Source organism: Salvelinus alpinus, chromosome 3 (assembly GCF_045679555.1).
Source record: "Salvelinus alpinus chromosome 3, SLU_Salpinus.1, whole genome shotgun sequence".
Classification (NCBI taxonomy): Eukaryota; Metazoa; Chordata; class Actinopteri; order Salmoniformes; family Salmonidae; genus Salvelinus; species Salvelinus alpinus.
Window position 1 is genome coordinate 64,515,736 of NC_092088.1, and position 17,408 is coordinate 64,533,143.

General features: G+C 38.4%; 1 protein-coding gene across 1 annotated transcript in view; it reads left to right on the forward strand.

Moving 5' to 3' along the window:
• Positions 1 to 17,408, forward strand: part of LOC139571120 (collagen alpha-1(XXI) chain-like) — a 73,442-nt gene that overhangs the window by 45,741 nt on the left and 10,293 nt on the right. The window contains exons 10-21 of the mRNA XM_071393702.1: positions 3,550 to 3,603; positions 3,698 to 3,751; positions 3,940 to 3,993; positions 4,853 to 4,906; positions 5,526 to 5,579; positions 5,667 to 5,720; positions 8,864 to 8,917; positions 14,264 to 14,308; positions 14,963 to 15,016; positions 15,209 to 15,262; positions 16,481 to 16,534; positions 16,740 to 16,811. Coding sequence (XP_071249803.1) covers positions 3,550 to 3,603; positions 3,698 to 3,751; positions 3,940 to 3,993; positions 4,853 to 4,906; positions 5,526 to 5,579; positions 5,667 to 5,720; positions 8,864 to 8,917; positions 14,264 to 14,308; positions 14,963 to 15,016; positions 15,209 to 15,262; positions 16,481 to 16,534; positions 16,740 to 16,811 — 657 coding nt within the window. The remainder of the gene's footprint in view (positions 1 to 3,549; positions 3,604 to 3,697; positions 3,752 to 3,939; positions 3,994 to 4,852; positions 4,907 to 5,525; positions 5,580 to 5,666; positions 5,721 to 8,863; positions 8,918 to 14,263; positions 14,309 to 14,962; positions 15,017 to 15,208; positions 15,263 to 16,480; positions 16,535 to 16,739; positions 16,812 to 17,408) is intronic.

Below are 17,408 nucleotides of genomic sequence, written 5' to 3' on the forward strand. Positions count from 1 at the left end.
TATAAGTGAAATAATTTGTCTGTAAACAATTATTGGAAAAATTACTTGCCATGCACAAAGTAGATGTCCTAACTGACTTGCCAAAACTATTGTTTGTTAACAAGACATTTGTGGAGTGGTTGATAAATTAGTTTTAATGACTCCAACCTAAGTGTATGTAAACTTCCGACTTCAACTGTACCACACCCCCTTGGGTCTTATTTCTTCAGTAAGGTACAGTACTTGGCAAGAGCACTTGGCTAACTCTAAAGGCTGTTGCTTCCTACTGGGAGGCAGGAGAAACTTTGTTACTCCTACTGGTGTGATAACTGGGCATATGAGGAGGGCCAGATGGAGACCATTCATATATCATTATTTGCAGGAAAGCTTTGTGTTTTAAATAATACGTCCAGATCTACAGTACCTAGACTAGATTGTAGTCAAATGTAAGTAATCATTGCTGCCACAGTTTTTTACCATACAGGACATCTGCAGAGACTGAGAGTAGACATTGATATAGTGATCTGGTTGCCACTGAAGATATTAAAACATATTGGATCTTCACCTGATTATATGTTAAGTGGCCTATAGTCAGAATATAATGATTATGAAACAGACCATGAAGATAGTAATTGAAGCAAGTCCTCCCTGAGATGCTCTCTAATATCAAACAGAAAGAAAAAGAGAAGAATGTGTCATTTCATTTGTGAAGGTGAATGTCGCTCTGACATACAGTACAGTGTCTAGGTTAATGATAAAGTGCCTACATATCTTCACTCTATGTTGGTGCATGGTTTCTTTGTGTTGGAGCGGAATTGTCTTACCGGAATTCATTGAATAGACCCCTCAGAGTGTGTTGAGATTGCTAGCTATGATGGAAACATGATGAAGACCTTGAGGGGAATATTACATTTGTATGAATGAAGCAAATGTTTTAGGGGGATGCATGGTCATTGTTTCCATGAAAGAGTACAGTATATCGTACCTTGCAGGGGACCGTCACTGTAACTTGATTCAGAAGGTGTTTGTGCGTTAGCAGTCAGATTTCATTGAAACTGTTGAGCATGAAAGGTAACAGTCTCTGCATGAATACTCACATAATAACTTTGAAATTCAGTAACAAAGATCATGACTGGCACTTTTTCTGATATTGCTTGTACCAGCTCTGTTACTATCACACTGAACTTGTGGGGGCGGTTACCCAGACACAGATTTAGCCTAGTCCTGGACTATAAAGCAAGCTCAGTGGAGAATCTCCATTGAAAGTCATTTTTAGGTTAGGACTAGGCTTGATATGTGTCCGGGAAACCGCCCTGAAATTTTTCAGTATTGTTTGCCCAAGTGGCAAATATATATTCAATTTTAGAATATCATCATTATTCAAGGGCAACTTGTGTCCTTTTCTGCCTAAACTATATCATGGATAAAAGACCTATTGTTTCAATAATTTTCATGACTTCAATTTGTTCATTGTTTTCTGTCAATGAACTATGTATCAACTCGCTGTTCGGATGACATTTTGAAGTAATATATTTTCATTGCTTTTTCCATTAGAGGCTTTGAAATACTGTAAATTGGTCTGTGTGGGGTGTTCAACTTGCACTCAATACTGATCTCTACTGATGACTGAGGTCATGAGAAGTGTAGACCAGTTTACAGTACAATATGTTCTTTGTGAACATACTGTGGCCTTTGAATACTGGCAGTGCATTGTTGAAGCAAATCTTCCTACAAAAGTGCAATAAAGTGATGAGAGAGTGCCTTTCACAAGTGTTTTGTGAAGTCATCACTTGTAATCAGAGGAAAGATATCAGTTTATTTCAAATTCTATACTATGTAACAATGAAACCCATACATGTCATCCTACCACTGAAGTTAGGGAAGATGTTACATTTGAGGTTATTCCAAAACATGGGGGCTGTTTTATTGCATATGTTAACGTCCTTAGCAACTAAGAATCTTTGAGTTCAGTAAACATCGTTTAGTGTTTTGAGTCATTAAATAGAATTTAGCGATTATGTAGAGAATAATTATCTAATTCGGACAACCCCAACATTTTCCCCAATGAATTTGTTGGCACACTTACTGTACATTAAATAAGCAAATGGTGCCCACTTGCAGTGTAATCAAGTATGGGTGTGAAAGTGTAAAATACATTACAGAATTGGCACTGTACCCTGTACAGTAGCCTAGTTTCCCATGGTACTAAGGGTAAAGATCCATACAGAATTGTAAGCCCAGACAGTTTTTTGGGTTATTACATACAGCCGGAAATAACTTTTGGATATCAGAGTGGCGGTAACTCACCAGCATTTTGACCAGAAATACAACTTTCCTGAATTGGATCCTTTGTTCGTACCACCCAACTCTACTGAACTTATCCCAGAGGTTGCTCCAAGACGCCGCCAGCAGAGAAGAGGTATTCTGAGTTGACTTTTAGTCTGACTCAGGAGGCGTGCACCTTCCTCCACCGCTTCCGAGTATATTACTCGCTAATGTTCAGTCCCTGGATAATAAAGTAGACGAGCTCAGGGTGAGGATCTCCTTCCAGAGAGACATCAGGGACTGTAACATACTCTGTTTCACGGAATCATGGCCCTTTCCGGATATACTGTCCCCGTCCATACAGCCAGCTGGGTTCTCAGTACATTGCGCAGACAGGAATAAAGAACTCTCTGTGCAGAATAAAAGCAGAGGTGTATGTTTCATTATTAACTACTCATGGTGTGCTTGTGGTAACGTACAGGATCAGTCCTTTTGTTCATTCGACCTAGAATACCTCACAAGCAAATACCACAACGGCTCTCAAGGAACTACACTGGACTTTGTGTAAACTTTGTGTAAGCTGGGACCAAGAGACTAAAAACAGCTTCTATTTCAAGGCCATCAGACTGTTAAATAGCCATCACTAGCCGGCTATCACCAGGTTACTCAACCCTACACCTTAGAGGCTTCTGCCCTATGTATATAGACATGGAACACTGGTCACTTTAATAATGGAACACTGGTCACTTGTTGCGCTCGTCGTCGGATGATAAATGACCGGACCATGGTGCAGCATGGTAGGCGTACATTCTCTCTTTATTTGAAAACGTAACACCGGGAAAAAACAATGAACACAAACCGAACGTAAAGCAAGTCGTGCAAGACAAGATCCCACAAAACCCAAAAGGAAACTGACAACTTCTATCTGATTCCCAATCAGAGACAACGACTGGCCAGGTCGCAGTTGTAAATGAGAACTTATTCTAAACTGGCTTACCTGGTTAAAAAAGGTGAAATAAAAAAAATACTACATGAAGAGTGATATAAAAGGTCTTTATATCTGATGCTTTCTCAAATGTATCAAAACCCCTTTGTTACCCTTCATATAGCATTCCTTATGAATGACTTTTGAAGCATCTATGTATATAAGCCTTAAAAAGAGCTTATGAAGGGTGTATGTATGAATGTTTTAAAAAGTTGGAATTTAATTTAACACACAGCTGATACATGTGTTTTATCTATGAACAACATTAATAAAGGGTGAATATCTCATGACTTCTCATCTCTCCGCTTTTTAAATTAAAGGGCATCCATGGCAACCGAGGATTTCCTGGGCCACAGGGTCCAACTGGGACAGAGGTATCAGCTGCACTCTAAAACAAATTATGTTTTGATCAGACTAGGGTATTTGATGGTAAATCAATGGAGCTGCTCTTTCTGTTCACTATTTCAGGGGCGACGCGGGGTTGATGGTAACAAGGGAGAACAAGGACGGCCTGGTGATTCGGTAGGAAGGTCAAAAAAGGGCATTAGTATTACGTTTTATTGGCATGATCTATTTTATGACACTGAAGACCCACTTTAAGCATTATCACCAATGATTGGATTCCAGAGTACTGATCAAAAGCTACTTCTAATAATCTACAATCCCTTTTATCAAACACACATTTTATGTATAAATTCTTGTCTTTTCAGGGTGAAAGAGGGGTTCCGGGATTACCTGGGCCATCGGGCCAAGCAGGTGAAAAGGTACGCCATAAAAGTGGCTTCACTGAATGAGGTTATCAAATGTATGAATCTCTGTAGAACAGGGTTTCCCAACTGGCGGCCCGAGGGTGGTTTTATTTGACGCCCCATGTTTTCTGAGCAAAACATATATAAATATATACAGTATATATATATATATATTTAGCATTTTCATTGTTGGACATAAAAAAAAAAAACAGATCAGCTCTAAGTGATCTTAATTTGGGAAATCTGTTCCCAAGTATTTCCACGCATAGTAGAGAGATAAATGCAGTCTCTGAAGTATCATAATAGAACTGTCTTCAATTGAAATAAACAGCTGCTGAACTGAATCCCACATCAAATATGATAATGTGTATTTTATGAGATCAGACCAAAGTAAATAAGAGAGAACAGCACATGGATGAAACATTGTAGTTTATAAGGAAAACAGCAAGATGTTTTCCCCGGACATTCCCAGGTACACCACAGGATCTTTGAATCTGAACCACATGCAGTATGTCGTAGGCCTACAATAGTATCTATAACTATTAGTATCTGATGACTATTACATGTACAGTAAGAGTTTACCGTTGATATTATGAACATAGCAATGCACAGTAAATGTATGTGACAATACAACCCATTTTTCCATTTGAATCCAAGAGACCAGCTCTTTTTATGAGGCAGTGTCTGTTTTATTATCAGCACATTGTCACTTGTCATTTTGCTAATGCAGGTGTTATAGGTAAAGTTTCAAATACTTTCACTGCCTCAGTTTCCGGAGGCACTTGATCAAATGTTATCAGAGAAAGGTAGGTAAGGAGCGTTGCATTTTAATAACTTGTTATCAAACTTTCAGTATATTTCATTTCTTTCCCAGGGCTCTTTAGGTCTTTTAGGGGGACCAGGACTTTCCGGCAAAGATGGCCAAGTGGTAAGAATATCACAACACTGTCATTTATCACATGGTTATATACAATAGTGGCTAAATTAACAGTATATATTTTGTTATTATTTTTATTTCACCTTTATTTAACCAGGTAGACCAGTTGAGAACAAGTTTTAATTTACAACTGCGACCTGGCCAAGATAAAGCAAAGCAGTGCGACACAAACAACAACACAGAGTTACACATGAAATAAACAAACATACAGTCAATAACACAATAGAAAAAGTATATATACAATGTGTGCAAATGAGGTAAGATAAGGGAGTTAAGGCAATAAATAGGCCATATTGGTGAAATAATTACAATTTAGCAATTAAACACTGGAGTGATAGATGTGCATCAGTTGAATGTGCAAGTAGAGATACTGGGGTGCAAAGGAGCAACAACAAAAAATAACAGTATGGGGATGGGGTAGTTGGATGGGCTATTTACAGATGGGCTATGTACATGTGCAGTGATCTGTGCTTAAAGTATAGGTTAGGTAGTAGTTAACTGGCAACTTGCTTGGGCTTTCAAGTTGACAAATATATTGACAAATGTATACAGTACATTGGCCTCATTGGTCCTTTCAATATTGGTAATCTTGATGATTTGCTGATTTCAGGGAGACAGAGGAGGCAGGGGACACCCTGGGCCAGCAGGACATCCAGGAGAACCAGTACGTATAGGTACTCTGGTGTCAAACCAGGAGCTGATGTGCCTTTAAGTTTGAAAACATCTCTCCTTCTCCCATTCTTCAACTCAGGGTTTACCTGGAAGAGATGGAAAGAATGGACTTCCAGGACAAATCGGTCAAAAGGTTTGTTTTTATGTCACTGATCATTTTACATTTACATTTGAGTAATTTAGCAAATGCTGTTATCCAGAGAGACTTACAGTTAGTAGATTTATCTTAAGATAGCTAGGTGAGACAACCAATTATCACAGTCGTAGTAAATACATTTTTACTCAAGAATTTATCAGCAGTCAGTGCTAGTAGAAAAAGTGCAAGGTTGTTTTTATATATATTTTTTTTTTGGGGGGTGGGGATAAGCCTGAGATGTTTTATTTAATCAAAGAAAAGTTAACTTGCAGAGGAATGGAATTGACATATGAAAACATGGACCATCAGGTTGACTTGGCATAGTCGATCTGAACTGAACCCCCAAAGGATTTGCTGTTATTGTCTGGGAGTTCCCCAACAGTGGAAATATATTATTGCTGTTAGCACCAGTGTGATCTGTAAATGGGTTAGCACCAGTGTGATCTGTAAATGGGTTAGCACCAGTGTGATCTGTAAATGGGTTAGCACCATTGTAATCTATAAATGGTTTAGCACCAGTGAGATCTATAAATGGGTTAGCACCATTGTGATCTATAAATGGGTTAGCACCATTGTGATCTATAAATGGGTTAGCACCAGTGTGATCTGTAAATGGGTTAGCACCATTGTGATCTATAAATGGGTTAGCACCATTGTGATCTGTAAATGGGTTAGCACCATTGTGATTTGTAAATGGGTTAGCACACATTGTGATCTGTAAATGGGTTAGCACCATTGTGATCTATAAATGGGTTAGCACCATTGTGATCTGTAAATGGGTTAGCACCATTGTGATCTATAAATGGGTTAGCACCATTGTGATCTATAAATGGGTTAGCACACATTGTGATCTATAAATGGGTTAGCACCATTGTGATCTGTAAATGGGTTAGCACCATTGTGATCTATAAATGGGTTAGCACCATTGTGATCTATAAATGGGTTAGCACCAGTGTGATCTATAAATGGGTTAGCACCATTGTGATCTATAAATGGGTTAGCACCATTGTGATCTATAAATGGGTTAGCACCATTGTGATCTATAAATGGATTAGCACACATTGTGATCTATAAATGGGTTAGCACCATTGTGATCTATAAATGGGTTAGCACCATTGTGATCTATAAATGGATTAGCACACATTGTGATCTATAAATGGGTTAGCACCATTGTGATTTATAAATGGGTTAGCACCATTGTGATTTATAAATGGGTTAGCACCATTGTGATCTATAAATGGATTAGCACACATTGTGATCTATAAATGGGTTAGCACCATTGTGATTTATAAATGGGTTAGCACCATTGTGATTTATAAATAGGTTAGCACCATTGTGATTTATAAATGGGTTAGCACCATTGTGATTTATAAATGGGTTAGCACCATTGTGATTTATAAATGGGTTAGCACCATTGTGAAATATAAATGGATTAGCACACATTGTGATCTATAAATGGGTTAGCACCAGTGTGATCTATAAATGGGTTAGCACCATTGTGATCTATAAATGGGTTAGCACCATTGTGATCTATAAATGGGTTAGCACCAGTGTGATCTATAAATGGGTTAGCACCATTGTGATCTATAAATGGGTTAGCACCATTGTGATCTATAAATGGGTTAGCACCATTGTGATCTATAAATGGATTAGCACACATTGTGATCTATAAATGGGTTAGCACCATTGTGATCTATAAATGGGTTAGCACCATTGTGATCTATAAATGGATTAGCACACATTGTGATCTATAAATGGGTTAGCACCATTGTGATTTATAAATGGGTTAGCACCATTGTGATTTATAAATGGGTTAGCACCATTGTGATCTATAAATGGATTAGCACACATTGTGATCTATAAATGGGTTAGCACCATTGTGATTTATAAATGGGTTAGCACCATTGTGATTTATAAATGGGTTAGCACCATTGTGATTTATAAATGGGTTAGCACCATTGTGATCTATAAATGGATTAGCACACATTGTGATCTATAAATGGGTTAGCACCATTGTGATCTATAAATGGGTTAGCACCATTGTGATCTATAAATGGGTTAGCACCATTGTGATTTATAAATGGGTTAGCACCATTGTGATTTATAAATGGGTTAGCACCATTGTGATCTATAAATGGATTAGCACACATTGTGATCTATAAATGGGTTAGCACCATTGTGATTTATAAATGGGTTAGCACCATTGTGATTTATAAATGGGTTAGCACCATTGTGATCTATAAATGGGTTAGCACCATTGTGATTTATAAATGGGTTAGCACCATTGTGATTTATAAATGGGTTAGCACCATTGTGATTTATAAATGGGTTAGCACCATTGTGATTTATAAATGGATTAGCACACATTGTGATCTATAAATGGGTTAGCACCATTGTGATCTATAAATGGGTTAGCACCATTGTGATCTATAAATGGATTAGCACACATTGTGATTTATAAATGGGTTAGCACCATTGTGATTTATAAATGGGTTAGCACCATTGTGATTTGTAAATGGGTTAGCACACATTGTGATCTATAAATGGGTTAGCACACATTGTGATCTGTAAATGGGTTAGCACCATTGTGATTTGTAAATGGGTTAGCACCATTGTGATTTGTAAATGGGTTAGCACCATTGTGATCTATAAATGGGTTAGCACCATTGTTTCTTCTTGTTCCTTCTCAGCTCAGCCGTCATTGATGTTTCCAGGTTTCTCTGACACATGGTTTTCATTATCTTAACAGCAGTTCATCACCATTTAGGATGTTGTGTCTGCGTTATAAATTCTGGATTTATATTCTTCTTTTTTCCCTCACATATAGCACCTTAACAAAAGTAGTTCTTCATTGTATGTTCCTAATGTCTTTAGATTGGCAAATCTGATTGCCAGTTTATTGCAAATCATGGCTTGACATCATGGATAAATGGAGAGCTAATCCTGTACAAACACACTGATACCTCATCTAACACCTATACTGCTAACGTTATGTATCAAAGATAGTTGAGACAGTATCCAATGACTAAATACATGATTGAGTGCTGCTATCTCTTTTGAGCTGTACCTGTAATGGGTACACTGAAATATTAGGCATGATGTCTGTGTTTATGATATTTTGATAATCTTTTAATCAATAGGGAGAAGTTGGAGCAGCTGGCATACCTGGTCTAGACGGAAGGGAGGGCCATCTTGTAAGTCATGAACACTTATATACTTTCTTTAACCATTGCTTATTTAGACGTTACATTCCAATGCACTCTAAATGGTCTATTTTTTCTGTGCTTGGGTTTCTATAATAGGAAAAATTCCAGAATTGCCCCCCCACCCCCTCAAATAAAACAAGTTCCTTGACTTTAGCAGGAGATATCCAAAACAGTCTTGGTCATCTGGGGCTATTTGAATCAAAGCAGACACCATGGAACATAAGAGTTTTTCTGACAGCTAGTACATTTGGAGTGGTTCCCCTGTAGTTCATCCCAGGATATTAACCCTATTATGGAAATACATAACTTTATGTGATGCTGGGAACACAGCTAATTGGAAAAATGTTATAGTCATATGGGGACAGACATTTTTTTAATCTGAAAAATTAAGTTTTATGCAAGGGCATCCCCATTAATGTGCAGTTTGCCGATTTGGCCACACAAGCGTGATGGAACTAAAATGTTTGAGAATGAGTCAGTTGCTCCACAGGGCTGTAAGCCATGTGGTTTGCCAGAACATCTAATGAGCGTCTTTATGGACTAAACCGCGCAATAGTTGTAGCTGCCTGCAATCCCCTCAAGCTAGTGTCTTTAGGAAGTGATTGTATATTGTATATATATTTTTTCTATTTATTTTCAATGTATTTATTTAGTTATTATTTTCCCAGATGTGTTGATGACAATGGCATTAATGGCATGGGAGGAGGAATGGGTTGAGTGATCCAGTTGGATGCTGTGGAAGATTAGGTGGCTGTGGACATACTGTATTGGGTGACCAAAGGAATTGTAGCCAGGACACCAGGGTTAACAAGTGTCATGGTATTTTCAATAACCAGCGAAGATCATGAGTGTTGTATCTGAAAGATGCCACATTGAGCCATTGGAGGGTTTTTAGATTAGATGGATGAGCACCTCCTATTGGCCCTCCAAAACTACTTACAGGCCCTATCCAAATGGATGCAGTATAGCAAAACCTGCACGTGAGCATTTTGCTGACCAAGCAGGATACTGTAGCTCATGCGGTTTTAAAGGTCCTTCGGGGCATATTTGGTGTTTGGAATTGAAAGGATGTTGATTTTCCAGCTAGCAATGAGGAAGTGGCCCTCTACCGGGGGCCCGGAACTGATTGAATCGGCCCGGAATTGGGTGTCAGACTCGGCCCGGAATCAAAATGAATCACTGCACAGAATCGGTCCAAGTACATCGGGCCGTTTCCGTCTACCAGATTTCAGCCGACTTTGCCGGCATCTTACCAGAATCCCCCCAGAAGCGGCCAGATGTGAATGTAAATAAATGTATACAAAATGAAAGAAAATGTACCCCCTTTCGTCATATCCAATTGGCAGTTGCAGTCTTGTTCCATCGCTGCAACTCCCGTACGGCCTCGGGAGGCGAAGGTCAAGAGCCGTGCGTCCTCCGAAACACAACCCTGCCAAGCCGTACTGCTTCTTGACACAATGCACGCTTAACCCGGAAGCCAGCCGCACCAACGTGTCGGAGGAAACACTGTACATCTGGCGACCGTGTCAGCGTGCATGCGCCCGGATCGCCACAGCGCAATGGGACAAGGACATCCCGGCCGGCCAAACCCTGGGCCACTGGGCCAATTGTGCGTTGCTCATAGGTCTCCCGGTCGTGGCCGGCTGCGACACAGACGGGAATCGAACCAGCATCTGTAGCAACGCAGTTTGCACTGCGAAGCAGTGTCTTAGACCGCTGTGCCACTCGGGAGGCCCCATCCACAAAGTTTTGAATGCTGATTAATTGCCTTGTACAAAGTATCAAAATACTAAAATACTACTTAAACAGAAAAGACTCTTAAAGAATTTAATTGAAATGTTAATTACATTTTTGGATCACAGAAACAATGAGAAAACATGGAAAAATAAATAATGAAATGTTAATTATATAAAGCAGCCCGTGTAATCATCTGCCAGAGAGTAGCCCCAATCAACCCGAGCCCCAAGTAATACATTTGGGCCAGATAACTCACACCGGAATCAGCCCGAGCTCAATCCCGCATTCTAGCCATGAGTAATACTGCCGAAGGCGGCCCAGACTCGGGCCAAATGACGTCGGGCCCAGTCTGACTCTCAGCCGAGTGCCCCGACTCACAGCCGGAATCGGCCCAGATCCACTGTGCTAGCTGAAGTTCTTTGCAGTCAAATTTCAAATGAGTAGAACACAATGTAACAAAGTAAAGAGAAGGTAACAAAGGCTGTTCTTGGACACTTTCATAGATAGGCAAATAAATATAATTCCATTGGAGGAAAATACTATTTGAAATGCTTTGTGCCAATATGTCTTTATCACCTTCAATGAGCCATAAGTAATTTAAGTGTCACAGTCACAACCTGTTCATAGAATAACACTTATCTCCCCCATACTCCATCAGTGATCCAAGAATACGTGTCACATACCATAGTTGACCTTGATGTACTACTTAGCCTATTCCAATAACATCTTTGCTGTTTTACACATACATTAGCTTTTGGCTCATCTGATTCCCTGTCTTATATGACACATCAATGGATTTTTATTGTGTCTTAACTGATGTGGCTAATTGTCCTGATCTTTAATAAGTGATGTAATTTCTCGTGATTTGATCAATAGCATGGTCTAGGGAACAGCTTTTAATATGTTTGCAGCATCTGAGGATTCTTGAGGAGTTATTTTGCAACATGTTTCCATGTTCTTTTACAATCCCCTCAAGATATAGTCTCTGTCATTTGCCAAACATCTGCCACCGTTTATCATGAAAAATTACTAAAGAGCCATTTCAAGGTAGTTTTGTTGGATATGCGCAACAATTATAAACTGTTTATTAACTCAACTGTACATTCACAAACGTTAGGCACTTTTCCCATTAGTCCATTAACATCAAATATTGCCACGCTCAACTGCCAAACATAGATCTATCCCACTGGGAACAGACGTCAATTCAGCATCTTTTGCACGTTGATTCAACGTAATATCATTGAAATTATGTGGAAACAATGTTGATTCAACCACTGTGTGCCCAGTGGGATGGCTTTTAGAGTACAAGACCAGTAGATCAGATTATGCTGTGAGGTATAACGGAATATGCATAATTTGGCTAACATAATGTTTTGATGGTTGTGTGTTTGATAATGAAAGTCTTAGGGGTCTTAGGGGGATTACCACTGAGGTCGTGAAATGTGTGGATTTTGACCACTTTGGCATGCTAGCTATATGAAAAACATCTGAGGAATAAGAAAGTTGTGGTACAGTGTTGCATGTCGTGATATGGCCAAGTAACATTGTTTATATAGTTAGTCTACCACATGAACATCAAAGGCAAGAAAGGGAAGCATTTTAGGAAGAACAGAGGAGCATACCTCTGAATAGGACGTGGTAAAAAAACAAAAAACATTTTCCAAGGTCCGGTCCAGGCACCTTCACACAGAGAAACATCTAGGAAAGCATGATTTTTTAAAGATGGTAGTTATTTAGAAATTGGCAACAAAAAAAACAAGGAGCCTACCAGTGTTGAGACTGATGGAGAAATAGATGCTATTGGCAAGGAAGATCAGGAATGAATGACATAACCACTTAAAGGGGAACAGACAACTATGTAGTCCCATGTAGCTCAGTTGGTGGGGCATTGTGCTTGCAACGCCAGGGTTATGGGGTCAATTCCCAAGGGGGACCAGTATGAAAATGTATGTACTCAATACTGTAAGTTGCTCTGGATAAGAGCATCTGCTAAATTACTAAAATGTAAGAGATTTCTGGGAAATTCTAGAGCATCACTCAATGTTTATTAATAAATGTAAATGTAAAATGCTTCTCAATCCCTGCTTGGGATGTGACATTGTTGGTTATTCTTCATTTTCCGCCAAAACACCAACTACGTAAGAACCTGTTACGTCACCCATATTCGTATAGCCTTTGAAGTTATTCTTTGTTGAAGTGTGAAAGAGATGTCTGTTTAAAATCTTTGAAAGGGAGGACATGTTTTCAACAGATAATATGCATGCAGCTATGAACATAAGTAGATCATACTTGAAAAAGGAGACATAGTCGTCTCTGGGACTACTTAAAGATGACGTATCAACTGACCTTGGCCTGTACACAATATTTTGTCTTTGGCTTCATCTTGCACAGGGTTAGACCACAGTGAATTATCAGGGATATTTGGTATCACTAAATGTAGCAGGCCTTGTTTAGTATTTCCATAAACATGGCATATTTGTTCACTACACACATGCTGCTTATTATAAACTCCAGATTTGTGACACTGAGCGGTCAGATAAAATGGGTAAGCTTGCATGGAAATGGAATCCATCCATGCCACTTCATGGAACTTATCCTCAAGTATCTGAAACACCTATTATTGATATCAATTAGTAGTAACTTGTCTAAAGTATTTTTGGGACTGTGTCACTATTAATTTAAAACCATCTACTGTATATACAGTGGCTTTTTTATTAGCTTTGAGGTATGAGACGTTATGTCGTAATGAGACTCTGAAAGTGTCCAAGATACATTTTCCATGTTGAAATGACTGATTATATCCAAGTGAAAACTATTGTGTGCAGAGAACACTTATAGGTGCACATAAACATGTGTATTTTCTCTATACAAACTTTATGATTCCTCTCAACGTAGTGTATTTCTTGGACAACAAAACTATTTGTACTATTAGGTTTATCTTTTTAAGGAGTCAACCAGTTATTCATGTAAAGTCAATCAACATTTTATGAAGAGATAAACAAAGGGTTAACACACACACATACATACTGTATGTTATATAGATTGGTACAATAATCTCTCTGATGCATTATAAATACAATGAGGTTTTAAGGTTTTAAGACGCTATCTTCCTGTCCATTCATTGTGATACCCAATGATACAGTATATAGTACCACTGTTCTCTGCATTAGGGCTGTATTTGCATTTGTTTTAACAACATCCTGTGGAAGCCATTAAACATGCTGGCTGATAAAGCAAGCGAAGCTCAGGGGAAAGACATTTTATATGTGATTAATCCAGACTCTCAGAAGAAAGAAAACAAAACCATACATCTGTGAACCATGTATGTTAGCTACATTAGAGGGGGAGGAAATTCTTAACTGTCTCCCTTTCATCTATATACTGTATTGAATACAAATGCATTGTATACAATTGTAATGTATAGGCTAATACCATGATCATGGTAAGTAAAAAGTGACATTGTGTGCTGTCATATAGAGTAAGGGCGGCAGGTAGCCTAGCGGTTAGAGCCCGTAACCGAAAGGTTGCTGGTTCAAATACCCAAGGTGAAAAATCAGCAAGGCACTTAACCCTAATTTGCTCTGTCTTTGTTTCCAGGGTTTGCCTGGCGTGCCTGGAAACGTGGGCCAGAGTGGAACTAAGGTGAGCTCCTGTTATTATCATAAAGGTCTGCTCTTATATCAGGACATGCCCATACTGTCCATTAAATTGATATTATGGTGTTTTAAATAAAAACATTGATTCAAAGTCACAATCTCCTTTCCAGCAAGTTTTACATTAGCAAACATTTTGTGCTTGCAAGAAAGGCTATTATGTTATTGTACTTTTTTATTGTACATTCCCTTGGTCTATGTCTAAAACTATGAATGAACGTTATGCTGTGTTCAACCACAGTTTACATGCACCGTTATAAAGTATAGACTAAAATAAATAAGAAGATAATTAAGTGTTTTTGATGGCTTTTGGAAAATGCACAAATTATTTTTGGATTATTGAAATTTGAAAATACTTCAGCCAAGCCCACAAAGAAGAACTTTATCAAAAGTATTCTAGGGACTCAATAATTTTTTCACATAAGATCAGACCTTTATAAACTATGGTTTGAGTTTTGATATTGAAATACATAAATAATCTTTAATAAAGCTGTCATGTGACAGATAGAAAGAAAACACATGTAATCAATGAAGAAAGTTGTTCTTATGTATAATTTTTTTTCAGAATTGGCAAACCGTTGCACAAAATTACAATATAAAAAGGTTACTGCATATGTTATTAATTCTAACATTATAATTACAGGGTGAAGCTGGTTGGTCAGGACTGAAAGGTGCCAAAGGTTCAACTGGAACATCTGTAAGTTGGCTGCAGTCAATAGATCCAGTTTCAATTTGTCCAAATGTATTCAGGATCACACTTACAGTAGTATATGTGGCTTAAATATGTATTGACATAGTGCTAAGTTATTTTCACACTTACTCAATGACAACAAATGTGTAGACATTCGGGGAATATTTAAATTTATGTTTTATTGTTTTTCTTCTTTAGGGTGATAATGGCTTTCCTGGTGAACCTGGATCGTCAGGGCAACCTGGACCTAAGGTAAAGTAATTTCTCTTCTGTTCAAGAAATGTAACATCCTGTGAACAGACCCTTTCAGGGATGATGTCAATTGTATTTTGCCCAATGTCCATGTGAATAATATTTGCAGAAATAGTCAAATGTACTTTCATGGGGTGCTAGGCTGAGAAAATCTCAATAGTAAATAGCAATAGTAAAGACCTGCACACTCAATTGCTCCAACACATACCTTTATTACACTATTAGCATTGAAACGTTGTGAACCAATGAAGGTAAAGTATGTGTGGAGCAATTTGAGTGTTTTGACCCTATCTTACTGGTACTGTGTCAGGGAATGTACGCCCCAGGCATGCAGTGTTGCAACACCACCACTAGAGGCAGTGATGACCACACAGAGCAACTGTAAATCTCTGAATGATATTGAGTATTGGTATGAAATCCCAAATACTGCTGAGCAGTGGTATGAAATCCCAAATACTGCTGAGCAGTGTTGTGAAATCCCAAATGCTGCCGGATGCATTAACTCATCTGTCCTTACAAGGCAGGATTTTATAGTTGCACTGTGAATATCAGTCCCTTGTCTATTGGTGTGTGAAGTCAGTTCCTCAGTGTTATTGTTGATGCATATGGTTTTGCTTGGGTTAGGGTTGAAATATTCCAACTAGGATTTCTAGAAAACGAGGGAATTTATTAAAAGTTCCTGGAATTTTGCAACCCTAGCTTGGGTTAGCATTTTCTACATGGATATAACTTCTAGCGAGTATGTTGTTTAGAGCAGTGCCATGGCTATACTAGTGATGCCAAATGAAGTGGTGGTCCAAGCCTACAGTGCTACTATTGCCTTCGTCAGTGGAATTTTGGGATGGAAATCAAAAGCGGTCTGTTTCTCTGGTATCGACCCTCTGTCTCCCTGTCACTTTTTATTAGCTGATCTCGCATTAACGAGAGCCAATGTGTATTGGTTAATGGCACAGGAGTGAAATAGTAGTTTATGGACATGAGCAGTGTTTTCATATTCATGGTTTCGTTTCAGACAGCAGTTATTGGAGCACATTCGTTTAGAAAAATCAATTGTCGCCTAAAACTCTAATGCTGATTATGAGCTTTTCTTTTTCTCCACAGCAGTATTTTATGATTTCAAAGCAGAATTTTATTTCCATATCAGTATCTACTGTGGTTTGTGTGCTATGTCTTACCATAGAATTCCGCCTTTAACTAATTACATTTTTTCAAATAAAGGGAAACAAAGGTGAAAGTGGACTACCAGGTCAACCAGGGGTTTCAGGACCAGAGGTCAACATTTAACATTTCATATCTGTTGATTATGTCTATTGTGAATGTAAATAGACAGTAAAGGTGATACATGACACAATTTAGAACTGTTTTCAGTACGATGTAAGCTACAGAACGTCTAAAAGACGAAGTGTCCTTACCATGTTCTTACCATATGTTCTTACTATGTACAGTATGATGCTTGATTGAATGAATGCTATTCCAGGGCATGTCAGGTGACCCTGGAATAGCAGGTCAGCCAGGACACCCAGGAATGCCAGGCTTGACAGGACCTAAGGTATTTACAGGCTCCTACAAAATCACTCTTAACTGCTGGGAAAATACTGTGTCTTGACAGTTTGATAGGGATTTACCTGTGTGTAGGCCTATTTAGCAATTACTGGAATTATTGGAATTAGCAATTATAGTCATTTTCACAAAATGTTCTGTTCAAAGAGGATCTGACATCCTTTTGAAATTGATATAAATGTTTTCTTCTTCTGAGATGTAGTGTACGATTGAGCTGGGATTGAGCATTAGGAATGTTTTCTGCAAATGTTTTCAGTGTTGCCATCCCGATCACATTTTGTTTATTTAATGAGAGAGGAAAAATACAGACGTTGCATTTTGATTAAGAATTAGGAGCCAGAAACCTACTTTATGGTGAGCTGTGTTTCCAGATTTACCTCCATTAACTTCAATAAAGAATATTAATTTATACTACAGCAAACAAGCAAGTCTTTCATGGGATGAAATAAATAAATTACCCCAAGGACTGCAATTTACAGGTGAGGGTTAATCGAATGCAGTAAAATACATAATTGATCTATAACAGTATTGTTTACAGGAACTGTTTCACAGACATTTCTTGAGACAATAGTTTACCATTTCAGAA